The 27,349-nt window shown below is 49.1% G+C and overlaps 2 protein-coding genes across 8 annotated transcripts in view; one reads left to right on the plus strand and one right to left on the minus strand.

Moving 5' to 3' along the window:
- The window catches only part of IKBKB (inhibitor of nuclear factor kappa B kinase subunit beta), a 229,314-nt gene that overhangs the window by 85,850 nt on the left and 116,115 nt on the right, over positions 1–27,349 (minus strand). The window lies entirely within an intron of this gene.
- ANK1 (ankyrin 1) overlaps positions 1–27,349 on the plus strand; it is a 63,267-nt gene that overhangs the window by 1,537 nt on the left and 34,381 nt on the right. Inside the window, exon 1 of one of the 7 annotated variants that reach the window (XM_069877369.1) lies at positions 22,799–22,954. The exons of 5 other annotated variants lie outside the window; for them this stretch is intronic. In XM_069877369.1, coding sequence (XP_069733470.1) covers positions 22,931–22,954 — 24 coding nt within the window. In that variant the 5' untranslated portion in view covers positions 22,799–22,930. Of the gene's footprint in view, positions 1–22,798; positions 22,955–25,302; positions 25,463–27,349 lie in introns of those variants that run through there. One more of the 7 variants, XM_069877371.1, reaches the window with a different exon arrangement.

The raw sequence follows: 27,349 nt of genomic DNA on the forward strand, positions 1-27,349 counted from the left end.
AAGCGAGGGAGCTGGAGAAGCGCAACGGAATACACCTGGAGGGGTCTGCTGCCCTGGGATCGGAGAGCCCTTACAGTGATAAACAAATCTTTGGTAGTATGCTATGTGGGACTGTCACAGCATGGGGAGCGCTGAGCAAGGTCTCCTTGCAGAAATCAGTGGGACTCCAGGGTGCCGAGGAGGAGCTGATCTTCAGCTTTCCCTTCCAGAGCAGAGGATCCAGGGAAAACACTGGCAGCCTGCCTCTCAGCTCAGTGACAGTGGCTAGGACAGGCAGAGCCCCTCTTCACCCTCCTGTTCCTCTTGGGACCAGAGCTCGGTGCTAGGATGCTGAGTTTCCTTAATGCCAGGGCAACCCTGGAGGGACCTGTGCCTGCAGAGAGTGGCTGATAGGGGGGAGGTCAGCAGACACGTTCAGGACAGACGTGCAGCCTGCAGAAGGCAGCTGGGAAGCTGGACGTGGGAGTCTTTCAGCTGTCACAGGGTCAGGTCAAATGCTGCCTTCTTCTGTGATAGCTGTTAACTGAATGCAGGCCCAAGGCTTTTCCCTGCAGGGCCTTTTTTACTCAAGGCTGACAGAGCAGCAAGTTGTGTCTTAGGTTGCCAGAGGGCTATAAAGGGGTTCTGGTGTGAAGAACCACCAAAGCAGGAGGCTTTTTCATGGGGCGAGCTCTGTCTTCTTACTCCCAAAGCCCGAGCGTCTCATCTGGTAGCGGTTGGTACAAGTCTCCTTGGGGCCAAGCTACTGGAATCGTGTTGGAGATTTTCATTCTGTGGCAGCAGCTGCGGGGGTTTAGTCTGTTTCAGCCTGGATGTTTGTTAGTGCCCTGAGAGTCTGCATGGGTCTTGTGTCATGTCTATGCACGAAAGACCTATGAAAGGTCTCTCTTTTGAAAGCCTCCTGCCCTGGCTACTCGAGCAGGCTGAAACCACTGTTGTGTCCCTGGTTCCTTCTGCCCCTCCTCCTGTGCCTGCCTGTTGTCTCCTGCTTCACAGACAGAGGCTGCTTTTTTGCTCTGTGTTTGTCCAGTGTGGTGTCTTGATTTATGACTGAGCCCACCACGCACAGCTGAAAAGCAACTTATTAGCAGAGAGGTGACCTATGATCCAAGGAAGTGCTAGTATGATATGAAGCAGTGGAGACGGCGAGAGGAAGGAGACAGTGGCCCCAGAACAAGTTTCTTCTCACCCCATGGAAGCTGATGTTATGTCTTGGGGCATGAGAGATTTAGAGTTTTCAGCCATCTTTTTGTGGTTGTGTGTGTCCCATGACCAGCACGGTTGAATCCTGCGAGACCTTTGTGTCCTTTGATACCTGGTGGCAACGAGTTCTGTTATTTAATGCTGTGTTACTCCAAACCCTTCTTCTTGGATCATAATTATATTTGTTGCTTTTTAGTTTCCATGGCAATTATTTGGCTTTTGTGTTAAGTGCCTGTAATGAGAACACGATTGACCTTGTACTGTCCATTTTTGTGTCACGTGCCTCCCATTTGTCTCAGCACAGGGACAGTCCAGATGTATAACCTTGCTGCTCCTCCAGCATTCCCTACCCCCAGCCTTTGTAACTCAGATAATGAGAGCTGAAGTTTCACTTGACGAGGGACCACATGAAGGATTTGAGAAATGGTATCGTGTTGCTCACCCTTCCTTTGCGTGCAGGCCAGCTACACGTGTGTTTTGAGCCAAGCTGTGGCCAGTTCATGGGGGAGCAGAACCCCTCAGCTACAGCTGCAAGGCTGCATGTGAGTGTCTGATGTGGCCAGCTGTATGGACAGGCAAGTGGCGATGGGCAGTAGCATCATCTGTGCTTTGACTGTTGCTATCTGTCATTTTTGTGGTCCTGGGAGATTGTATTAGCCCAGGAATGCTTCCTGCGTTTCACTGCAGGTGTGATGTGGTCAGGCCACCTTGAGACGCAGAAAGCCCTCCCTTGGAGGTCATGCTGAGCAAATCCTGGAATGGCTAGGGTTGGAAGGATCCTTAAAAATCACCCAGCTTCAACCCCCTGCCATGGGCAGGGATATCTCCCACTGGATCAGACTGCTCAAAGCCTCATCCAGCTTGGCCAGGGATGGGGCAGCCACAACTTCTCTGGGCAACCTGTACCAGTGCCTCACCACCCTCAGAGGAAAACATTTCTTCCTAAGATCTCATCTCAAGCTCCCCTCTTTCAGCTTAAAACCGTTCCCCCTCACCCTATTCCTGCACCCCCCTGATAAAAGCCCATCCTCAGCTTTCCTGTAGGTCCCAGTACTGCCTTCTGCAGGGATAGGGGGAGCACAGCATATGGTGAGGGCGGGTTTGAAATAGGTGGGAAAGAGAGAGGTGTTTCTGTTTGGCAGGAACTGGTGGAGAAAGCTCTTTCACCAGCTAGTATGAAATGGTGGGAAGGGGCAAAGGAGTCATGGAGGTTGAATGACCCTCTTTGTACTCTCAAGCATGGAATAACTGTGAACATAACCAGTTGACATCAACTGTCAGAAGAAACTCGAAGCTGAGGTGTGTGATGTGAGCTGGGAGAAGAGCTAGACCCTGGATGGGCAGCTCTGAGAAGACTGAAGTCATGGAGAGAATGTTAATGAGAATGCTTTTGCATGAAAGAAATTTTGCACACTTGGGAAGTGTGGGCAGTAGGACAAGTCAAGTAGGGTTTGGAATAACAGCTAGAAGCTCAGTCAGGCAGAGGACGAATTACAGATGATCCCTTAGTAGGACAACTGAATGGTCACATAGGGTGACCACGCTTGTGCTTGTTGTGTGACAAGAAAAGACCTCACTCACCTGCTGTTCGCTGATGAGCTGTAACAGAGTGGAACTTGGGTCCATCCCTGAGATGGAAAGTCCAGGCACCTCTGTCAGAATTATACAATCAGCACATGAGAAACAGGGGTGAGAAATCTCTTCTGGAGTGCTGCCAAGGAGAAGCCACTGGGGCTACTCTCTCTGCTTGCCTGCCATCTTTTCCAAGGGCTTTCAGTAAGCAGCAGCCTTCAGCTCGTGCTGGGTTTAGAGGGGCTGCAACGAAGAGAGTGATGGACAAAACGAGGACAAAGGATTTCAGCAGACCTGGGCTGCAGACGGCTCAGAACATTCCCAGGGTACCTGGACTTCTGAGCACCACCGTGCACTCCTCCCGCAGATGTTTCACCTGGTACAGTTGCTGGATTGGGCTACCTGGATTCTTTCATTCAGTGGCAGTAGATCCTGCCAAAGATGTGACATGGCTGTTGGCCACCCGGGTCTTCACTGGCTGCTGGGAGCTGTGTTTACTATCTAACTTGCAAGCTGGAGCTTATCAGCAAAAGAAAGGACCACGCCACCTGCAGAGCGCAAAGCTGCCTTGTCTCCTTTCTCTGCCTGCTCCTGGAGCAACAGTCCAGCACAGCTTCTGTTGTCTCCGACTGTAAGTTTTGTCAGTTCCATCAGCCCAAACTCCTCCTGCCTCTCCTACCTTCCCTAAGATGTTAAGCTGCTTGTGGTGCAACATGGCACTGAAGAGGAACCTTTAGAACCATGTGAGATCAGCACTAGCTGAGGCCTTGAGGATGCACCAGCCAGGTGAGGTGCTGGATGCACCAGCCAGGCTCCAGCCTTTGGCAGCAGCTCCCGCTGCTGGGATTGAGTGTCTGGGCTCTAGTACTCTCTGTCTAAGGCACTTTTTCTGTAAAGAAATCGGTATCTTCTGCCTGGAACACGATGCTACTGTGCAGCAGCAGGGAGAAGGGGCACGAGATATCAGGACAGCCAAAGCCTTTGAGGCTCAAGGAAGCCCTCACTTTTACCACCCAGAATGCAGTCAGAGGGACAGCGTAGACAGAGAATTAAATTGTGTGATTTGGAATGGGATCAATCATTTGCTATCTAGCTAGTATGTAGGCTTTCCAAAGGTCTCTGCAAATCAAAGGTCTGTCTTAAACCTTTCTGTGGGTTGTATGTGTGCTGCGTTCAAAGCAGCAGCACCATGTTGAATCTTCCCTGCTGTAAATGACCATTGTCATTCCCATGCTAGGAAGGTGTTTTGTACACACAGCTGCTGCCAGTTTGGGGCAAATCATTAGCTCCTTTGCAGGTGATCTAATGCACTGAGGGACGGAGCAATTGTGAAGGATTTGCACCCCACCTCTGCCCAATGTGCCAACATGGAATCGCTTTGTATGACTGCAAGGTAGCTGTGACCCTCTGAGCTCTGTCAAGGTTGCTGGGGAAGCAAGTCCCATCAGGATTTGGGGAGGATTACGTCAGCTGCCTGCACTGCCAGGAGATTCAGACCTCTGATTCATAGAAGCCTAATAAATATTTAGTTCTTGCTTTAGGCTGGGTTGGGAAGTACAGGGTCTGTGGGTGACAATGACTTACTCTGATGCTGTTTATCTGACCTGCCATTGGAGTCCTGCACGAATGGAAAAGCTGTCAGGATTAAGAAAAATGCATCAGTGCTACGCTGTATCGTGCTGCTCTGCTGTCTGAAGCCTACGAGGAGGCATTTTTCTCACAAGCCGCTAAGGTTTCCACTCCACCTGCCTCTGTGTCTCTCTGGTACAGAGTCGGCAGGAAGAAGTGGCTGTTTCAAACTTACCTTTGACTAAACTCTGTGCGATTTCACTTGCCACTGCTCACAATTAGCCTCTAGCATTTTTCTATTTACGTTGCAATGCAGCATGCACTAATTATAATGGGAGCATCTGCGCTCCCAGCATTTGTATTTTCTTTCCAGTGTTTGTATTAAATATGGGGGAGGGATGGCAGAGGCCAGTGCACAGCATATTGGTGTGCAGGAAGGAAAAAAGCAATGCAGAAATTAGACTGATCTCGATGTTCCTTCACAGTGGGGAGGGATTTTTGGCTGAGCAGTTTGTTGCAATGGGCACGGACAGAAAAATCAGAACACTTCAATGGTAGCAGTTCCTCTCTGGTGTTTACCTTTTTCTTTCACTGCCTGCCTTGCCCTTTGCAGGATGTGGTGCCAAGAGAGACATTATCTCTCAGATAATGTGAGCTAATATATAATGAACCGTGTTTGACTTGGGAAGTCCATCCCTTTCCCAGTGAAGAGTTGTCCACAAATACTTAAGTCAGTTGTAAGTGAAGAACAGCTTGTATAGTACCTAGCTAGCAAGGCATTTCAGAGCCTGAGCCTGTGTCCTTTCCTGAGATTTCCAGGCAGGAGGGAAAACGCAGCACCATGATGGGAGGGGGAACTGCTGGTGGGTAGAACATGAGCAGAATACAGGCATCTGGATGGGAGAGGTGTGGGGTTAGGGCAGCCCCTGCTGCTACAGGGACTCACTGGTGAGGGGAGGGGGTACCAAGGGGAAGCTGGTGCCATTCTGCACTGCTGCTCTGCAGGGTCTTAAATTGTTCAAGTAATAAGGGTATCTGTATGTGCTTGATGAGCCCACCGGTTATCAATGCACTGGAATGAAGTGAGCAATGTTTGAAACATTACAGCAGTCAGAAATCTAGTTTGGGAGCAAGTTCTTCCGAACTGTGTCCTCTCCTCAGCACCCAGTGCCTTGGCCAAGGTGTGTGCCCACTTGCTGTATACAGGGAGGAAGCCTTATCTAGAGCCAGCACCTTTGTGAGGATGCAAAGCAAAGGGCAGCACCCTTTGTGAAAGTCCTCTGCTTGATGTCCTGCACAGTCTATCCACAGTAGGAAGCTGCCTGTAGCATGCTGAAGCTGAGGTACAGCAAGCTAGATCTGAGCTCAAAAGAAAGCAGCTTCTCAGAGTGCTAAAATTAGAAGTTTAGTCTGAATTATGCTAGTTTATTTTAATTGTCTAAGTATGTCAAGGTTCTTCAGAAATCTACCCTCTCTGTGCTGGTCTGAAAGGTGCAGTGTCACTGGAGGCGTGATGGAAGGATGGGTCAAAGATTGCTGAGATTTCTGGGTTCCTTGCTCTACTTCTCTCTCTCTCACAGTCGTCACCTCCGGCTCTCAAAATGCCATGAGGGTTGATTCTGAAAATGTTAACCCTGGACTGGGCCGTCCAGCCTTGTTAAAACCTTCCCTGGGTGCAGAGAAGTTCCCAACACCTCTCTAAGGGGGCTGCTCAGCATGGCAGAGCCATCTGAAAATTCACATTTCCTTTCACAGCTGAACTATGCCATGTTTTGAGCCATAATGCTGCAAACAGCAGCAAAATTCAAGCTCCTTTCCAAATTTTGCTGACTGGGTGAAACTTTAAGCCAGAGCCATACATTTCTGTGTAGGGGTTGCAAATGTAGGGGACTATGTTAAATCTACAGCTTCAAAATGTTGCAGCCTCAGTGAAAAAACTACACTAGAAACAAAGCAGCAGGTATTCAGTGAAGTGTCTTGGGAGGCGGAGGGGGAGAATGCAGCAGCAGGAGAGCGTTTAGAAAACAGACGAGATTTCTATATTTATACAGAGATGAGAAAGGGAGAGAGTGTGCGCGCGCACGTGTTTTTGTGTGTGTGTGTGTGTGTCCAGGTCACCAAGAAGACTCCTGTTCAAGCAAAAAGGTACTGCAGCAAGACAGCAAGCAGAAATGAAGGCTGTAGTCTGTCACTGCACTGATGGCAGGACTTTTCAGGGCTTGTAAGGTGCATTCATGTGCACATGTTGGACCTTTTCAATGGGAAATGCAGAGAACAGAGTGCTGAAACCCTTTCCAGAGTATAAACTATGTTATATTTTTAACCTTTCACAGCATCAGAAAAGTAAGGCTCCCAGATACTCTGCAAGAAATGCATAAGGCATTCAGAGTCCATTTAGTTCTGTCATGATGCCATGCCTGGAATAGGGAGCATTGTGTCTTTCCCCGGACTTGCTGATTACAGCACAAAGCAAAGAATAAGATAAATGCTATGAGGGTGTGCTGTTTCGGTGGGTGAGATAGACAGGTGTGGGGTGAGATAAGGACAGCTTCATCTTTAGCAGTGTGCTTCCCAGCTTGCGGAGAGCACCTCTGAACTTGGGGACAGTACTGCCCCTTTCTCTGGATGTCCCCGTGGGCACTGTGCAGATATCTGTCTGCTGGCCATGGGCAGCAAAGACACTGACCTATCAGCGCGACTGCTGCTTCTAGATCTCATTCCAATTCTAGCCCCACATCTGGCATTTTATGGACCTTGAGGCAGTGCAGATGCCTGGCATCAATAATGTGCTGGATGGGATGTACTCTGGGGGTCTGTCATCTATTTTAAGGGACGTACTGGGAAAGAGAAGAGAGTCGTGTCTGTGCTGTCACCTCATGGGGACTAAGCTGTCTGCTCAGCTCTCTGATCGACTGAACCAGCCCATGGTCACACAAGGTCTCAGAGCCTTGCCATGGGCAAGTGTTGTGGGAGATGCTGTACTGGGCTTTCCAAGCACTTGACCCTTGCATCTCCAAACACACTATATTAAACTCAATGTCTTCTCAGATACTTGAGCTGCTTGCTGTCCTTCCTCTCTCTCCCCAGCTGCAGGCAGTGCCTCTCAGACCTGAGCACCTTGTCCTAGAAGGCATGTGTTTTTCCGCTGGCAGAAACTGTTCTGCTGAGTACTAGGTGTTGGTTTCTTCCATAGCCCAGGAATAAGTTGTCATTTACGGGTTAGCTGTTGTGAATGGCACTCTGAAGCCTTGGAATCTCTTGTGCAGTGGAGGGTCCTGGGCAATTTCGTAAGGCACATATCATCAACCCGCTTGCTTCTCTCATCTAGCAGCTTCTTGGCAAAGTGCTGGTGAGATCCTTGTGGTGAGGTTGTCGTGCTGTTTCCTGGAGTATGCCTTGGCCATGCTGCTGTACGTACTGTCATCTGCTCTGCTGCATGCCTGGTCCCTCTGACTTAGGAGTTTTCAAAGAAAGAGATTCTTGTGCTGGTGTTTTGCGTGGACATTGAGCATGACTGCCTTTGCTGTTGGACTGGAGAGTCCAAAACAAGACAGTCCCTTTTGCTCTATTGTTCTCTATAATCTTTTAAAAACAAAGTGAAGTTGGTGTAAGCATGTGGAAAGATTCAGAAACTACCAGCCTTTTTAACACCTCATATTAGTTGGCTGGGAGAAGCAAAATCTTAGCAAGCAGCTTATCAAAACTGTGAAAATATGTTGCAACACAAGGCAAATCCTTGCAAGGCAGTTGTCTCTTTTTGCAGGTATCACGCAAGCTGTAGTGGTGGAGCAGAGAAATGGCTGCTTTGGGCTTCACCTTGCTTCTACTGGATGGCATCTGTCAGGGCTTTACGCAGAGATGAGATGCCAACCAAGATCTCTCTTCCATTCATCTGAATGGGAAGGGGAGAGCTGTAGTGTTGATGACTGGAGTGTGAGCTTTTGCTATGTGCTCTAACCATGTGCACATTTCTTCCTTTTCTAGGCTTTTTACTCTGCTCTTTGATTCAATAATGGTCTACTGTAAATTATGTCCAGGGATTTGGTTATAGGAATAAATAGTGTGCTTTTAAATAAGATGTGAAAGTTCAATAATTCGGTGTCCTTTACTTGCAGATCTCTGTATGAAGTTTCTCTTGTTTTGGAGTGGGTTTCTTTCTCTGGTTTTCTCTTTCTGTCTTTCTTTCTCTTTCTGTCTTTCTTTCTCTTTCTGTCTTTCTTTCTCTTTCTCTTTCTCTCTTTTTATTTCACTCTTCTTGCACTTCTTTCTTTCCCCAACTCCATTTGCCTTGAGGCAGATGAGAGGACCCAAGCTGGCAGTGGGCATGGGGAGTGGAGGGTGGGGTAATGTGCTGGAGAGTTCTTGGAAAGGCAAAATGTATCTAACTGGCTTTTGACATTGGTCTTGCTCTTACTGCAGTGAGTTTTCTGGTTCTGCTTCTCATTTTTAATGCTGAAACAGAAGTCGTGCCTGTGGGCTACTGTCTTTGGCATGGGGGCATTTCATCTATAGGAGATGAGGTCTATATTTGGCCCCCAGGCTATAATTTTCTAAGCTTTTTCATTCTTCAGCTCTTTTCCTGGCAGAATCATCTCAGCTCACAGTGACAGTAGATTTGGTCCAAGCAAGAATTGCTCAGTGGAGCATGGTAGGGCTGCTCTCTTCACACGCAGCTTGGACGTGCCACCACACTGATGCATAACAATGTGCTCCTTTTAAAGAGCAGCATGATGGTCAGCAGGCTGACTGCCTTCCCATGAGCCCTGGGAAAAATGCTTCCTGTCAAGCCTGCTGTCAAATGGCCCCAGAGCTGAGACTGCAGTAAGAGGAGCAGTGGTATCGCAGGACAAAGGTATAAAATATCTGCTGCCGATCAGTACTGTGTCAGCAAAACTCCTCAAAACTCGTGAACTCATCCCTGCAAATGGTGAGATACACCTCTTGGACCTGCTAGAGGAGTTCTCCAAGACTAGCAGCAGCTCAATAAGGCACAGACAAAATCATCCTCTCTCCATCTGGAATGTAAGACAGCCAGCATTCACTGTGTCCTGGCAACATTTCAGCAGGGATGGGCATCATTTTCCTAAGGCGCACCACCACCAGCAGCAGAGCAGTGCCTGAGGGACATTTATTCTGCCTTTCTTGTACTGCCACAGACACTGTGGGCAAAGAGCAGGTATTTGGGCAGAGGAGCTGGCATCTTTCCTTTATTCACTTTGCTTTAAACTCATGCTTTAGAGCTGAGAGTGCTGTGAGGACACCTGGAGCAAGCTGACCCAGAGGCTATACTCGCAGTTGCGATAGCGAAGCTTGGAGGTAAGGCCCATGCGCTGGGAAGGATCCTTGTGTATTTGGAGTTTCAGTCTGAGCAGACTTTATCTCTGCCAAATTGGAGTGTTTTGTCCATTTTGCTGGAAATAAATGCAGCATTGCACAGAGAGGAGCAAAATAGAGAGTCCCCAGTAATAACATACAAACCTGTAGTTTGTTCTTGACAGAAAGAATCTGTTGTAACATATGGGGAGATAAAAGAAAGGTTCATCAGAGGAGGACTCTTCAGTTGCCTTTATTGTTCTTGCAAGATTTCTGGAAAAAAACAAACCAAACAAAGCAGGTAATGCACTTTTTTTTCCTCTTTCTGCAGCTGCAGCCACTGCAGTTAACTCCCCACTCTCAAGCTGTTTGCTGTTTACTGCCAAGCTTTGCCAGCAGGTTACTGGGATAATATTAGTCGTCTTTAGTGATGAAAAGCGTATGGAAAACACACATATATAAATGTTATGTTTAAATTAAAAGAGGTACATGACATACAGTGATGTGATTGGGAAACAGCAGAGATTCGAGGGATCTATTTGAGTGTCCAACCATAAAAACAAGGACTTGATTTTGGCTATGTTTTCAAAGACCAGCATGAACAACCTTGCATACAAACATGTCGATGGGAGGATGTTGCGCCTCTGAAGAGGCACTAAGGGTTGCAAAGAGGCAGGAGAACTGACTACAATGGTGGAGGCTTCCAGCAGGCCCAGATTCTCAAACACGGTCAGTAGGCAATGCAGCGAAGCAGCTGAAACGAAAACAGCGTGCTCTTGTGTCACTGCCACAGTGGGCATCCTAATCAAAACATGTTTCTTGCCCTCTACCTGCTGGTAGGTGAAGTGGGTTCTCTTTTCTTTTGAACGGAACTTGGGGAAGCCAAAACAGGAAATAATTAGTAGGATTTTCTTTACTGTTTTATTCCATTCACAGGCATACACAGCAGGGAGTATTCACTGTAAAGCAAGCACTCAAACTCCTCCTATGCTCCAAGAAGTTAAAAGGAGGAAATCTAAAGGTTTTTGCTTGAGCTGCTTTTGTGAGCCCAGTATCCAGAATCTTCTATGTTATCACAGATCTTGTGTTGCTTTTCCCAAGAAAGTGTGTGAGTGTGTACATTAACTCCTTTGTTCAGCCAAAATCTTCCTGAGGTAATTGCATTCTGTTTCCTTCAAGTCCCTTTTTTTCTCCCATTCCTTGAGTTCTCTGTAGCATTTCTGTGGTTCGCTGAAGGCTGCTTGCTCTTACTCAGGATATGGGAACACTAGTTAGTAAGATGGGGAACGCTTATAGGGGAAACCTTGGGACTGTGGAGTAGCTGAGTCTTGAAATGAAAGTCGTGAAGATGACAGAATGCAGCACATAGATGTTCTCTCTGTAGGGGACTCCTTCAGGCCTCTGCGTTTCCTATTATAAAGCTAATTTTGTCAGAAGGTTTGCATAACCTCTCCTCAAATGTTTCAAATCTTCCTCCATGCCCTCACATTTCAGAGCTTCTTGGATTGTACTGAACCGCCCCAACCTCGTAGTGAGGAAGAGCCCGTGGCATGCAGGGGTCAGTTTCTTGCATTTCTTGTCTCTGACAGCATCGGTGTTTTACAAAGCCTCAGGGAATCCTAGTGCCAAGTGCGACAAGAGCTTACCTCGAAGGTAAGCAACTGTGCAGAACTTCTGAGCTTGGAAGTGTCCTTGCAATGCAGGGGATCCTTGTGGGTGCCGGAGAGGGGATCGAGCAGCCGGCTCTTCCTGTGGTTTGCGCAGCCTGTTTGTCATTTGGAATTACTTCTTCCTCTCCCAACTATGATGCAATGGGAGATGGTGACAGTGTTATGATGGGTGTTACGATGCGTGTTACTTGGCTCTGCTGGCTTCTCTGTGGCCTGTAAGGGTCCTTCCTTATTGTCCAGTAACTGCTCTGTGGCCAGTGCTGTTGTGGTGCTCAGCTTCAGCGCCTGCTGCCAGCGCTGATAACTGGGAGTAACAGCATCTTATGTTTGAATCGCCAGTGCAGGGGACCCGGATGGATTTTTTATTAATAACCTGAATTACCCTGTGAAACAGCAGCTTGTCAGATATTTAATATTAAACTCCACTAAGTGGGTGAGCCAGAGCACAGAAACAGCAGCATGCTGGTAACGAACTGCTAGGGCAGGAGACGGCAGCAGTGCCTGACAGTGTGCGTTAATCCTTGCTCCTCGGAGAGGCTTCCATCTTCAGGGCAGTCAGGTGCTCCTCCACACAGCTCCCCAGCTTTTGAATGGCATTTTGCATGCTTTGAACAGATCAGCACATCAAAGGCTGGTGGATCCTCTCTCTGGTGTTGCCATGGCAGCAGCAGCTGAGAGGATTTGGATGTTTCTGGGATGTTGCTGGATGTGTTGGGGCAGAACAGGTCTGCTCTCCACATCGGTGTCCAGTGTTATTGTGGATGAGAGCATTCCTGGTGCTGCCAGTGGCACATGGCTCTCTTGCTGTGTGACAGGACAGCCTGCCCCACTTTAAGGGTGCTGTGATGCAGACCTCTGCATCTGAATGGCTCACCTCAGCTCCCTCTAATCTGGGAGAGAAAGGAGGGAGTCCTTCCCATGCTGCACTGCACATGGAAGTAGGTCAGCTAAATTATACCCTTAGAAATGCTTGTTTCTCTCCACTGGCTCTCCTGGGATCCAAGATAGCAAGCCCCACTTCAAGCGTTGACTCTATAGGTGCCTGACACTGTTACGGTGAGCCAGCCCTTGGGACGCCTGCCTCGGGTGCCTCTTCTGTCCCCTGCAGCTCCATATGTGCTGGGTGCAGTGGATTTCCAGGAGTGAAGATAAAGCTGAGCTTTAAATGCCATTAAAATATGGCATTGGTCTAGTTGGGCAGCATGCTACAGCAGCACAGTCAAGGGGTTTGCTGCTGGCCCTTGCTATCGGTCTGACAAGCTGTGTTTCCTTGGCAGAATGCCCCATCCTCCTTCCTGCGTCCTGTGAAATTAATTGCCCCTGGGAATTCAGTGCTGCTTTCTGAGCATTTCTCTTTGGGGTGATCCTAGCATCTCCAGCTGATGTCTGCTGAGGGCACAGGCACTTGTAGGACTTATTCTGACATGCATGTAGCACATGTCCTTTGGGGGTGTGCTGGCAGGCGCTCGGGAACTGAGGGCAGCCTGTGCCCCAGTGCTGTGCTGACAACAGCTCACAACCAGGAGGACTGTGAAGGGGAATGAACAGATGTCTTCAGGCTACCTCCTGTGTCGCTGCTGTGTCCTTGCTGCTACCCCGCATCCTGCTGGGTAGTCAAGACTAATGCATTCACTGGAGCAGCAGGAAGGACCTTGGTACGGCAGCACTGGTGCTGGAGCTTAGGCTTTGCGGATGCTGAGTTGGACTCACTGAAAGCCCCGGCTAGAGGAAGTTTCAAGCGAGTGTGACTCTGAGAGCCAAGCCTGCTGTCCTGGACTGCTCATGGCAAGAGGGCATCAGGACATGTCCCTGTCTGTCTGATGCATGATGCCTCTGCAATGAACTGCAAAAGATCTGAATCCTTCCTGGGGTAGCCAGGGGGGATGCGGACAAAGGCAGTGTGCCCAGAAATCGCAAAGCTGTGTACATGCGCCTTAGGCTGCAGGGCAAGCCTGAACACCAAGCAGCCTGCCTTAGGAAAGGCCATGGAGGGGTGAGCTTTTCAGGGTCGTGTTTGCCTCATTGGATAAGAAGAGTTGTGTGAGTTTGTGTGCAGTGTGTAAACACACGTCTCGTTGGGATTCCTCCATCTTTACTCATCATTGCTGTGCCTTTCCCTGAACCAGACCCCTGTTATCCTAAGATAGGATGAAGTAGGTAAATGAGCTGTTACGAAGCTGTTGCAAATATATCAAGGCTGCTTCCTTACTGCTGTGTTGCAGAATGCTCAGCTGATGTAGAGCTGATAGAACAGTTTTGCCTGTACCTGTGCTGTAGCAATGGTGACTGCTAGAAGATTTGTCCTGCTGGGTGATTTCAAGTTGCAGATGTGTGTAGGGCACCTTTAAGAGCAGAGGTGGAGAGAAGATGACATGTTCAGATCCCATTCTCCAGAGAGGGATTTGTGTAGGCTGTGAAGAGGAGCAGTTGCACTCTTTTTGCAGGTGGCAAGGGAAGATCACTTCCAGCAGTAAACCCTCCCTGACATCTCCCGTAGCTGACAAAGCTTTGAGGGGCAAGTTCCAGAGAGGCTTTGTTCCCAGATTTTTACTGCTGAGGCCAGGCAAAAATGCTGATAGTGCAGACATTCAGTGAGAAAGGTCCAGTGGGAGAAATAAAACAGTTGATCTCCTTCAATTTCAGAACAATAATGAGACTCCCATTAGCTCTGCTACGTCAGTGAAGCTGTAGCCTCCCTCCTACTCTGCAGAATCGCTCAATTTCCAAAGCAGTGGATGAAGGAGCGTTTCTGGGACTCTGGGCCACTGCTTCTCTCATCCAGAGGCATCTTATGTAATTGAATAAGACCTTAGGAAAAGCAATGGAAATCATCCTAAATGCTGATTGGTGAGAGCAGGGCTTGTGGGCATACCACAGAAATTTGCACATCCCTTCTGAATCATTCATAATTAACCTTAAATGGAACTCATGGGTTTTGAGATTTCAAGTGGGTTTTCTGCAGATCTGCCAAAGTATTCTTCAGAGCATGGCTGTAACCAGAGAAAGGTGCAGGCTGTTGTACTGTGAGCAGGATGCTCTGGTCTGGGCCTTTGTTCTTGCTGCAATGTTCATATCAGGTTGTCCAGGCAAGCCCAGGGTGTTCAAGAAATAAATGAATCAATGGTATCTGGAAGAGCTAGTCATGACAAAAAGTTGCACGTAGTCATCAGAACATGGACGGATATGCATCTAAGAAAACATTTGTCTCCTATGCTTGATCAGGAAGGAGATGAACGAAGCACATGCATGCACGCTTTTAGATGTCTGAACGGGATTAGTCTCTGGGAAGGAGCAGGAATGTGCAGTCTCACTTCAGACCTCCAGCCTTTAATTGTTCAGTTCGGAAGGCTTGGATTAAGCCTTCAGGAGGAGCAGGGACAGCCAGATTGAGAGGCTGGAGTAGTGTAGCAGAGTTGCTCTCTGCAAACAATTGCAACTTTGGGGCTGTTAACATTGCAGCATTTGTTGTGCTGGTCAGCGTGCCTTGCTGTTGCGTCATGAAGTCTCTCAGGAGTTGGATTGCTGCTCCAAGTGGATTTCTTGCTGGAGAGAAGCAGCTGCTTTGAGTCAGCTGCTCAACCCTTGCAGAAACTGCCATCCTCTGAGCCAGACACTACAGGTAGAGAAGCCATGTGTGTACCTTGCCCACTGAGGCACAGCTGACACCTCCTCCTGCTGCCTGCAAGGTGTGCAAGCAGTAAGTGTTTTGGGCTGAGTGTGAACATTTCCACAACTGCTTCCTTCATTTACAGCTTCCTGTGGCGGTTTAAAACATGGCCTTGAGCTCGGATAGTTACAGATGAAGTGCTTCAATTATAATCTTGGAAACAGAATACCCAAATGTTTTTCCACCTTCATTCCTCTCCAAAGTCTCATGAAGCCAGACTTGATTCTGTTCAAGTATTAATGTCTCTGGGGAAAAAGCAACCACATGCATGGCACACGCTTCTACTAAATCGTAAAGCATCCAAACAGCACTGGAAGGAAGGGAAATGCAGTTCCTGTTCAGACTTCTCTCTCGTAGGGGCCAAGACTGAATCTGCGCCTTTATTTTCTGTATCTGTGTCTGTGGTGGGCCTGTCCATGGCACTCTTGACTCCTCCATGTCCAGTAATCAGCTCTGATTACTGCTCAGGGCTCAGACTGCACTCTTGGAAACTCTTTTCCCTGACCCCAGCCCAGACAACAGTGGTCGGTCTCAGAAGTCTCTTCTCAAGTGGATTTAGTTAAGCCCCCTGTGAACAACAACAGCTCTACAACACATTGCAAGGTGGTTACTGGGACTGGGGATTGTTTATGTAGGGCAGCTCTGTGCCAGTATCAGTGTATTAACTTTATCAGACCCTTTAGACTCACCTCTAGAAGAGAGAGAGGAGTGACCTTGTGAGTGTGGAGTATGCTGTTGGTGGAACATGCTGTTGGTGGAATGTGAGGTTCTGAGCTTGTGTGAGAAGAGTTAGTGCTTTGGTTGGGCTGGGCTGGAGGGTTTTTTTCTGTTGGTTTTTTTTTGTTTTTTTTTTTTTTTTTTGGCAGAGAGGAGGTGCTCTTTGGTTTTTGGTGGTGGTTTTGCATGGGAGCCAGAAGAGCAGGAACAAGTCCTGCTCTGTGAGCCGCTGCAGTATAAATATTTCATCATAATCTCAATGACTCTCTCTGAACAATCCCCAGGAGCAAATATTAGTGACAAATGGGTTTTGCTAGCACTTCATAGTTTTCACACATATTCTTTGCAATGCTTATTATGGACTTTGTTTTTGATTGTGTAACCCAGTTGCTGTTGCTCATCCAGCTCCTGGGAGGGGGATGTCTAAAGACCCAGATCAATTAGAGATATGCAGAGAATGGAGACTTCCCATGAGTTGTTTTCCTTTGACTCTGTGACTGCAGATTCATGGTAATCTGCAGCACAGCAAGCACTGCCACTGTCACAGACATTGCCTACAAATTGCTGTGATGCACTTATAATTCCACCAAGCTTCTTGCTGATCCTCCTCATTTTGTAAATTCTGCCCGGCCGTGTGCCAGGTCTGTCCAGAGGCAAAAGCTGAAGGAGTTGCAGCCAGCTGTGGTGAGAACAGTGACTGGCGTACGTTTCATTTTTGGTGAAACCTTCCTGCCCTTCATCAAACTCCAGAGAATGCCTGTGTCAAATCACAGACACGCTGCTCATTTTGTTTCTTGCTGTGAATATTAAAATAGCAACTTCTTCCTCTCCTCTGTGAGCTCCATGCAGAACACCGAAAACCTGGCAGGTCCACGGGAGAAGCAGGTGACAGGATTGCTTACCTCACAGACTGCCTGGAGATCAAAGGCTTTTCGTGCCAGTCCAAGCCCAAATGAAAACATTTTGACAAATCTGAAGAGTTTTATAGAAATGGTTTCGAAGTTCTTGTCAAACTGCCTGAACTAGCATGACTGAGCAAGAAGATCTTGGTGCAGACTACAGCATCTCGGTATGTTGAGACCAGGTGACTGCTGAGAATAAGGATTCACTGGAAGTGAAATCTGAGTTCTTGCTCTCCGGCTCGATGCTCAGCAGCACAGCAGATTTCTTTCCAAGAGGAGCAAAGCGCTGCCTGCCAGGCAGGGACTCTGCTTCATCTGCTCTCACAGGAGGTCAGTCTGCACTGCCTCCAGGCATGCGCCACAGCCAAGTGGTGGGTATCTCTCCATCCTGAAATCCCCGAAACAGGCATAGCATTCGGGCATCTCAGTGAGTCTGTAATCTTGCAGTTACAGCATGATCAGTGGATCCAACAGGATCAATAGCTGGGGTGGATTAACTGCAGTCTGATAAGGGTCTTGTTACATCTTTTGGATTGGTACCTGCCTGAAAGCAGAGATCTGCACCATAAGCAGTAATTAAGAAGTGATTTGCCCTTGGCCTGCACTGTGGGCATAATGCCAACCTCTGAGTTCCCAGAACTGGAATTTTTCAGATTCAGGCTGAGTTAGGTGATGCTTTTTGACCTCAGAACTGCCTGGTCTCTAATGGGGGTTGGTGGGGTGGGTGGGTAGGTAAATAGTGGATGCTAATCTTTCTGGTCCACTGGATAGGAGAGCTGGACGGGGAGGTTGCTGAACACTTTCTATCTGTGCAGAAATGTTCTTTGCAGCCACGACAGCACAGAACTAAGACATAACATAAACAATGCTATGGGCCATAAATATTCCTTTCCTTTAGGAACTCAGCAGCTCGCTCATGTTTTCACTCTGTGAATTTGACTTCCTGAATTTTTGTGCCTGAATAAGTATAAATAAGATAAACAAGAGTGATGAAATTTTCAGTTGCATTGCCTGGCTCATCTAAATGGTAAGCAAAAAGAACACCTTATGACTCATGTAATAGGATACCAGGGAGGCATATGCCATGAAGCTGTCTGTCTGCTCAGTATACATGCAGTGAGGGGCAAAGGGCTGCGTAAACATCCCAATTTTGGGCTCAGACTGCTTCCTCTCCAGGAAATAAACAGTAGTTATGCTAGCACAAGGCAGCTATCTCTTGGAGTAAGAAAGCAGGCTGCTTCATCTCCAAAGTCATCCCTTTGGAGGCAACAGTTCAAGAAGCACAACCTGAAGAACATCTATTCAATTCGTATTTCTGGATTTCCTTTGGGAATCTCGCAGTTCAAATAGTTCTGAATTGATGGATGGCAATGAAACAGTTTCTTAGATCAGTGGTATGATGGGGAGAGATTTCTTAACTGCTGAGCTTTGCAAACCCAGTCCATTTGATTCTTGCAAGCTTTCATTTCTCCTGTGCATCTGGGTGCTGGTCTTCAGACTGATCTGGGGAGAGTACTTGCAAATTGACTCCTGCCCCCTCTCTGCCCCCAGAAGGTGGAGGTGTAACTAGGGGGAGAGCAATCTGTGCACAGCAATCCCTTTGTCCGTGTCCCACCACGTAATATTACACAGCTCCTCCTCTGACAGAAAGCTGAAGGGCAGGTGTCAGTGTGGACCTTTCACATGCTTCCTTGGTTGCTCATGGCTGATGATTCCAGCACTTTGGAAGCTGAGAAATTTGCCATCTGAAAGGTGAGGCACCAGCAGCTCCTATGGACTTCCTGTGGAATTATGGATCACTGTGCCAGAAGCCACAAATGCCAGAGGAAACCAAGGCTCAGCCTTGCTGTGCTGAGAGGACTGCCGGCTCAGAGCAGCGTGTCTAGCTCAGCACTGCAGAGCATTGTTATCTGTTTATTTATGCCTACATCACTGCTGTTCTCTCTTAACAGGGGGAAGCAGCCCGGCAGCGGCACTGTTTTTCATCCCAGCCCTCTCCTTGTGTAAATCTGAGTACCTTCCGTCATCTGTGCCTGGGCAGCAGTACCAGAATTGCTGAGGGTTTAAATTATTCAGCTTCTGTTGCTGACTCAGCTCTAAAATTGCATTCACGTTTCCTAAGATAATAGCTTGTTGACTGGAACCAGGGAGCCTGGCTGCTCCTTGGAGCCTCAGCAGGAGAGGAGCACAGGGAGTGTTTTCCTCTGGAAGCAGGAAGGGTACATGTGGGGTGAAGCGAACCCCTAGTACACCTTCGCCCTTTTACCAGGAGGGTACAGACAGCGTGCGGAAGGGAGCAGCTTTCCCTCAGTGACTCCAGCCCTGGACGCGTCCTGGCGGCGTCTCTCAAACTGCTGTATGCGGGAAGGGTCGCACTTCATTCCGTGAGCAAAAGCACACACCATTTCCTCAAGATATTGAAGCCCACTGTTGAAGAATGTTATTTGCTTTTCTCCAAGGTAATGTGTTTATGGTTCTCTGCTGCACACAACACTCCCCGTTCCCTTAGGTGAAAGGAAAAGAACAGCTGAGGACAGACTAACAGCAGCCAGCAAAGTGCCTGGTGCTGGGAGATCACTTCTCTGGTTACATGGAAGATAACAACACAGAGGAAGGAGCCTTGCGTTCCTTCACAGCTACATCATAGTGCAGTTGAAGAATTTCTCCAAAGGTCAGAGATAGATCTTTGCATCTTGGAAAAAAAACCCAAAAAATTGCAGCTGAAGGAGTCGTTTTTCTCCTCTTCCTTCTAAATCTCTGACAGAGAGCTTCTTCCCCACCCCTCCAAGGTGTAAACCTAGAATGCAATTACCCTGAGGCACCAGGGCTGTTAACTCTCATCCCAGGTCACGACAGCAGAGGGAGAAATTATTTTTCCTGTGGGTATGATAGATATTATAGCATCCAGGGAACAGCACTTAAGACTTGCAAAAGTCCCCTCAAGCCCGTGGGGATGCACAGCAGCCTAAGTGCTGAAAGCCGTTATCTGCTGTAACTCGTGGCCACTTTTTCTTAGTATGAGTCTGCTCTTTCTTAGGGAGTGTTCCTGTTGTGTTCATGGTGGTTGCAATGTGGCACTGACCTGTGTGCACTCAGAGGCCTTTCAAGGGACAGTCATGTCTTCAGATGTCACTGAAGAAAGGACACGGTATAAAACCTTAGGCAATGAGCAACCCGGCCAGCCCCAGCAATTTGCTCTAGGGTATTCAGCACTGATACATGCAACTCATCTGCATGCCGTTAGACAGAGGGACTTCAGAGATGCTTGGGTGAGGTGGTAATGAGTGAATGAGGGGTGGATGGGCATTGTTAAGAAAAATATCATTAGCAAGGGACAGCAATTAATGCAGCAAAAATACCTGTTCCCTTAGAGATGGAGCTTGCACCACCTCCACAAACAGCCAAGGAAAGAAATGGTTATCAGTGTATTATGCTCTTCAAGGCACAGTGCTCTCTTCTCCCCTGTCTGCAGGGAAGGGAGGAAGCAGGTACCTCCCTGCTGCCTCACAGGACCCTGTTCACTCAAGGACCTGCAAGCACCTTCACTTCTAGAGCTATAGAAATGTGAGTGGTAGTAGAGTTAACCCTGTGAGCTCCATCCAGTTGCCTCAAGACAGCTATCCAGTACCCTGCAATATGCCCATCTGCCTCAGCTGCTGATCCATGGATCTGCTACAGGCCAGAACCTGCCAGCCCAGGTGGATGTCATCGATAACCTGGGGTACCTCAGAGACCTGAGCTCTTCCTGACTCTAAGCACCTCCTCTGAGCTATGGAGAAGCTGCCAGGACTGTGCCAGGTAGTAATGTTTCTCTGTCCCTCAGAGAAGCTCTGATCTGCAAACGTCCCTGCCAGGGGCTCTTGCATTTAGGTACTTTTCTCATTTCTTGTGGCTGCAGAAAGGCTTTGCCTCAGTGGTGTAAACCCAGGGCAATTCCTTCTTGCTGCCCACCACGTGGCCTGTAGGCATGGGATGAAGCACCCTGCGGTTACCCCCCAGCAACCACTGCTATTTCCTGCTCTGCATGCAGTCCCAGGGCTTCTTTTCATGATTTCAGCCAGGCTGTGGCTGTGGGCATGACATGCATGAGGGAATCCTGGGCTGGAGCCAAAAGGTGAGTGCCATGTCCCCTCCTGCAGGGCTCACCTCTCCACCCTCCTGGGGTGGACGTGGCATTGCTGGGTAGCCAGAAAGCTGTAGAACTGAGCCAATCTGAGACTGCTCATCCCTTGCAGCTGAAGAGTGCCACTCCAGCGATTTTCCCATCCCTAAGTTTACTGGTAATGGGTTTGTGAAAGTCAGCACTGATGGTTCTTGCCGGTGCCAAAATCCAATGTAAATCCTACTCCCTGCCTGAGAGAGCTCTCGCAATGGAGGGGATGGGGAATCCAAGCAGCAAAGAGGTGGAGCAGTCTTAGGGACACTACTTTTCCCTGAGGCACAGTAGTAGGTAGCCCTGAAAGGACTGGAGGGCGTGAGTCTCGTTTCTAGGGCTTTGTCAAGTGTGTATGTGTCATCCTGCTGCCTGCAGGACCTGGAGGAAGTTTGCACTGTGCTGAGGCAGCAACTTTGAACAAGATAGTAAGCTCTGGCTGGTAAGGTCCTGTCTTCAGGGTGCAGAGGACTTGGATTGGCATTCATGACATGCAGTTATGTGGGGCAGGTTGGGCAGCAGTGTCTGAGACACTGGTGATGTTGCTCTGTAGATTCAGAGCAGCAGCGTTTTCAGAGCAGTTGCAGTGACCCAACTGGCAGTTGCGGTGCCTGTCTTTTTTGCAATTACCATTTGAATTCTACCTGAACTGGAGGTGGAGTCTATTATAGCTCAAATACCAGTGGGATCCCAGGCTTCCAGGGAAGTCCTGAAATGCACTGGACAAGGGGAAGGTGTTTTCCTTAGACTCAGGTAAGGTCTCTGCTTTGCTCTAATGCTTAAACATGGCCCCGCAGCGCGGTTCAGCAATGTGGCCTTTGCTGAGTATAAAATTCTCGATTTCTCTGTAATGCAAAGCATTTTTTCCACCTTAACAGGTTCTCTTGATCTACTTTCCCTGCCTCTCAGCTGATATAAGCTTTCTCAGTGGTGAGCCAGGCTGTTCTGTAGGAATTCTAGGGAGATACAGCTGGCAGAACTGTTGTTCTTTCTCCCTGAAGCTGCAAGTGTCACAAGCTGTATTTATCTGTATGCTGCCCAGACCTTTCCAGGTGTGATCACCTCATGGCCTCATGCTCACTGGTTCGTCCCCAGTGCCCAGGAGGAAGTGCCTTGGATTTCTTGAACCTTTAACTGGCAAAAAGTCCAGGTGAATGGTAGCTGGAAATAGAACCCAAGCGATGTGGCTCCCCTGCAGTCCCCAGCGCTTTGTCAAGAACGTCACTGTTTAATGTCTAGATCCAAGATGGGGTTAGCAAAACACCAGCGGAAGTGTGCCTCCTGTCAGCCAGGAGCTCCCAGTGAGCATCGCTCTGTGGCGTGTCACCCTGAGCACGAGGAGAGGGTGGGACGGGAGCGGTCTCCAGCAGGTCTATTCCTTTGGACAACTGGTGTGACTCCCTTGCGTGTCTTTCAGAGAGGGCATGCATCAACCACTGTGGACCCCTTGCCTTCTTGCTGCAAGCAAGGATCTCCTGAAGGGATGCTGGAGCAGGAGTCTGCTGTGCAGGTAGAAGTGGGGGAAGGGGCGCGTTCATTGTATTGCAGTAGGGTCCAGGCCCTACAAAGGGCCTGGAGCTGCTGTCACTAGAGCTCATTTGCTGCTTCAGTTCCATCTCGGTATCCTTCATCTGGGACTATGCCCAGCCAGGGTCCGCAGAGACTGGTGAACAGTCTGGGGCCTCCTGCTAACTGCCTCTGGCCCAGCCTGCCTTGTGCAGCACAAACCAAGAGACAGTGTGGTTCTGGCCACAGAGACATTTCATTTCCCTTAGTATTTCTGAAGTTTCATCTTTCTTTGTACTGCTTGAAGAGCAAGGTTCACGCATGTGGGCTGCTCCCTGTTTACAGCTCACAGATATGTTTATGAAGTGTGCCTGAGGCTTTACACTAAACACTTCGTGTCCAGCCTGGCAGCTCTCCACAAGCCCCTGACGTGGGACAACCTGTAATCTCCAGACTCCAGGCAGGAGCCCCCCAGCCCCCCCGCTGTGCTGGGATGCACAACGTGTGAAGGGTGATAGGGTGCAGTCCTGCTGCTGCTGATAAACCTCTTCCAGACTGGCTGCTCCACACCCAGTTTGGCTGCAGCATTCCATGTAAGTGGGCAGATCAGAGCTGCAGACCCTGGCTGTCCAGGGCAAGCTGGCATTCTCCTGCAGCGATGCCAAGCCTTCATTACTTGAGGGTGAGTACTTTGGCATTTACCCGGGCAGCACTAAGGGGAGAGGAATCAGGTTGGTTCTCAGGGTGTTGGTTTGTACGTGGGAGTACAGGTATATTCTGGCCAGTAACATGTACTGAAGTCTGGTGCAGAGAAAACGGCCCTTGTTCCCTACAGATTGCAGCTATATGGACCGCAGAACGGCAGGAAGGGTTTTGCTGCCCTTCTTAGGACTCTGGGAACTTGCCTGAGGTCACACTGGGAGCCAGTGGCTGAGCCTGGCGATGAGTCCAGGATGGCTAGGTCCCGCTGGTGCTATACTCACCTCAACTTTCTCACCAATGCTTTGTTGGCAGAAGGGAGGTGCTCCCAAGTGTTAGGTTTTTTTGCTATTGTGGCAGTAAATGTTGATTTCTGTGCTAGCACTGCTCTCATTTTGCCCACGGAAGCTCTGGGACAGGTGCAGAGGATGACGTTTCTTTCTAGGCACAGTGCTGCGCTGACTCTGTGAGGAGCAGGTGGCTGTGCTGCTATGGCTTTGCTCGCATGGCCTCACCAGGGATCAGCTGGCAGAGATACATTGCCAGGATTGTGCTTCAGGTGCTTTCCTGTCGACGCTTTCTTCCCTGCATGGCTTCCGGAGGCTGCATCCTGAGTGCTGGCTGGACCAGCCTGGTTGAACACTGCTAGCAGTAAATCTATTGCAGCCACGGCACAGGGACTGTGCTGCAATTCCTCAGGGAGTGCAGGTCCCAGCAGAAGGCTCCTCAGTGCTTTGGCTCGTGCAGACAGGCAAGGCAGGTGTGGACTAGCTCTGCTGAAGCATAGGTAGGGGATGACTCAGAACAGACTGCAGAAATCAGGAGCAGTTTATAAGAAGCACTATAAAAGAGAACAAAGTGTCTTGCACAAGGCACCGGGGCAGATCCAGTTTGGGCTCCAGCGCAGCTCCTGAGTGCAAGGGCACTGCCCAGAACCCAGGGCAGGCTGGAGGCTGGTCTGCAAGGTGTGCCTCAGTCTCTGGCTTGTATCAGGCAGGCTCAGAGCACATCTCTGCATTTCCCCTTGCTCTGGCAACCTGCAAGAGCCCTCTCGGCTCCCCAATGTCCATTACGCATACATGCCTACACCATGTCATGGTCCAGGGAAGGACATGCATCAGGAAAGTAGGGGATGAAAAGCAGTTACAGTGCTGCTGCACCTCTCTCAGCATCTGTAAACCCTGTTATGTTGTTAGAAGAGGTGTAGTGCCTGAGTGAAAAGCTCGCGTGTATTATCTTCAGTCACAGTCTATATATTTTCTGGTGAGGTAAAAATAGCTTTTCTTTTTCAGGATATGCAGAGAGCAGAGACTCCTGCTAACATCAAAGGAGAGTGACAGCTTTCCCCTAGGTGCGTGTGGCCTCAGCTGGCAGGAGCAGTAGCTGTATTAATTCTTGCCTTGCTTTGGCTCTGTGTAAAAGGAACAACGTCCTGGTGTCCAGCTCCCTGTCCAGACCTCTGGACCAGCCCCTGTTCCTCTCTCCACTCATTACTGCTGGACCCAGCACTGTACTTCATTGGGGAAGTGATGGTTTGCAAATGATGGAACAAGGTCTTGGTGCTACTACTCAGAAAATCCATAAGCAGTAGAAGGGAACTAACAGAGGCGAGTTTTCATGGAGATGCAGGCTGTAGCACCAGGGATCCTTATCCAAAGGACTGGTCTGCTGCGCAGAGGCAGGTCCCTAGTCCTTGTTCTGTGCAGATTAAGTTGTTTCTGATATCTCTCCTCCTCACAGTCCTGAACCTGTTCCAGCTTCAGCAGCTAGTAAAGGGGACCTGCAAGAGGGAGGGAAGAAGCCAAATGGCAGGGCAGATGCTGCTTTTATCTGAATATGCTCACTAGGGACCAAGTTAACCTTGGCTCAGAACTGCACCACCTGTGACAGTCCAGAGTTACCTCTCCTCTTAAAGACTGAGTAACAATGGGCTTTCTAAAAGCAGGTTACTCGTGATTAGGTAATGCTGGAGGAATGCGCCTGATGGAGGGGCCGGTCTGGTGTGGTGCCTGAAGGCTTGCCCCCTCTTCAGTACTTTCAAAACTCTAGTTGACAAGTTGCCTTCCTTCCCACAAACCCGCCAGGGGCCCTCTTCCTCTTGCCTTCTGCTTTGGGATTTCTCCTCTGCCAACTGCACTGAGTTCTCTTCCAGCTCTAACAGCCTCTTGCTGCGGGAACATGAGCAGATCTTTGGTTTCCTGCATGCTCTGATTCACCTGCTGCAGGATGGGTCCCCAGTGCATACTGGTCTGAGGATCTCTGCTGGTTGTATGAGGTGTCATCCTCTGTGGCAGAGGGCTCAGGGAGGCCTGGGGCTGCTGTGAAATCTACACTCAGCAGAAAGGAGCATGGACAAAGGGTTTACACAGGCTGGTGTATGAAATGAGAACAAACTTGCTAGGCAGATGTCTTCCAGAGGTGACCTCTTGTGGCTTGATTCTCATCAGCCCTGTTAAGATCTGTGGACCTGTCCTAAATCACATGGGCAGAGGTGAGGATGATTAGAGAATAGAACTTGGGCATATGGATTTATCTGTCTTTAGTCGTGCGGCCTGGGACGAGGATGATGAGAGACCAGAATTTGGGCATATGCATTTATCCTTTTATCCGATGAATTTTCCCGATGCTTTTGCTTTCCCTTTGATCTGGGTTTGCGGTATGTGCCTGGTAGCTTGTTCTCCATGCTCTGCTGGCTGCCTGCCCAAGGCTTTGCTACCATGGCCTCTGGAGATGCTGCACTCTGCTGAACGCTGTCTTCTACTCAGAAGGCAGAAATCTACCAGTAGGTTTTGTTCCCACTGCAGGGACCACTGAGAGTGTCAGGTTTCTTTGAATACAGATGGGAGAGAAAGTTCCTGTAAGGCGGACAGTGTGATTTCTGTTTCTGGGCATTTGATTTGCATCTCAGATTAAGTTTTCCTGATCTTCCACATCATCTTTGGGAGACCATAGGTGACATCCTTGATCTTAATCTTAGCAGCTCTTTTCGTGTGTTTCCAGGACTGCTGTATTCTCTCATCTGATGAGAAAGGATCCAGGTTATCACCTGCAGACCTGGACACTTGATGTCTGTAAGGCAGGGAGATCCAAATGAACTCTGGCTCCAGAGAAACCCCTAGGCTGGGCAATTGCTTGAAAGCAATACTACACAGATGTAAGGCTTTGCTCTCTCTGCTGGAATCATGCCTACCTCCCCAGCTGGCAGAGCTGACCTTAGGTTCCAGCACCCTGCCGCGGTGACTGGATGACCTCCTAGATGTGAGTTGGACTTTTCCACACCACCTAGATAGGAGACCCGTAGCAATATATGGCTTTGGTGCCAGCATTCAGGTTTGCATCTCCCTGCTGGTCCCGGGGCTCTTTGGCTGTTGGGGTGATGGTGTGCTGCTTGGCCTGCCAAGTGTTTCCTTGCTGGACCTCCTCCACCCTCTGCTGCATGAGCCCGTGTCAGTCTGGCTTTGCTTCCCCCTGTTCACTGGCAGACTGGCTGCATACAGGAGGAACTGTGTCTGCTTGGCAGGGCTGAAAGCCACTGCTGCCTCCCCAGGTAAAGCTGATGTTAGAACCATGCTTTCCCTTAGCCAGCAGCACATGGCTTTCAGAAGAGATTGTGGCCCTCCTGTTGCTCTTTCTCTGCCGTTCTCACAGTTTGCACTGCTTCTCCTCGCTGGCAATATTTTCCAGTAGCTAGGCCTGGAAGAAACAAAACTGAGTGCCAGGGCTGGCAGGAGGGTGCCTGCCCCAAGGGTGGACCCGATCTGCATCCTCCTGCCCCTGGCATGCAGGGAATAAGGCAAAACCTCCATGCAGCCAGCTTCACTCTCTTCCTGTGCAGGCAACAGCTGTGTGGCTCAGCAGCAGAGCAGACCCAGACTTCTGGCCACTGCGTCTGATTGCCATTTGACAGCAAGCGTTTTGCTCCCCAAGGCTTGGGAAGCGATTTGTTAGCTGAAAGCCTGTGTTGCAATTCCTCTTCTCTGGCGTCAAAGCAGCAATGTTCTTCGGTGAGACCAGAGACTGAAGATGTGCAGCAGAGGCCACTGAAGGGAAAAGGCAGGGGCTGAATGATGTGAGTGAGAAAAGGCTCAGAATTCTCTGTAGCACTGCATGTTTCAATTGCACGGCAACTCTGGCTATGTGATACCTTTGGGCAGAGAGTGAAGAAAATACATCCCCTTTCAAAAAAAACCTCACAGTGACCACAAGCTCCCCCACTGTTCCCTCCCTTTAACCAGACCTTGCATCTCTTCCAATGGAGCAGGGAATCAGCTGGTTTTGAGTGTCAAAGCACTTTGTTTCTTTAGGCAGTGAGGAGCTCAGGCTGCCTTGTCACTGCAGACCTGCAAATAGAATAGACAAGTGGGCAGACAGGGTAAAA

Source organism: Phaenicophaeus curvirostris, chromosome 27, assembly GCF_032191515.1.
Source record: "Phaenicophaeus curvirostris isolate KB17595 chromosome 27, BPBGC_Pcur_1.0, whole genome shotgun sequence".
Lineage (NCBI taxonomy): Eukaryota > Metazoa > Chordata > Aves > Cuculiformes > Cuculidae > Phaenicophaeus > Phaenicophaeus curvirostris.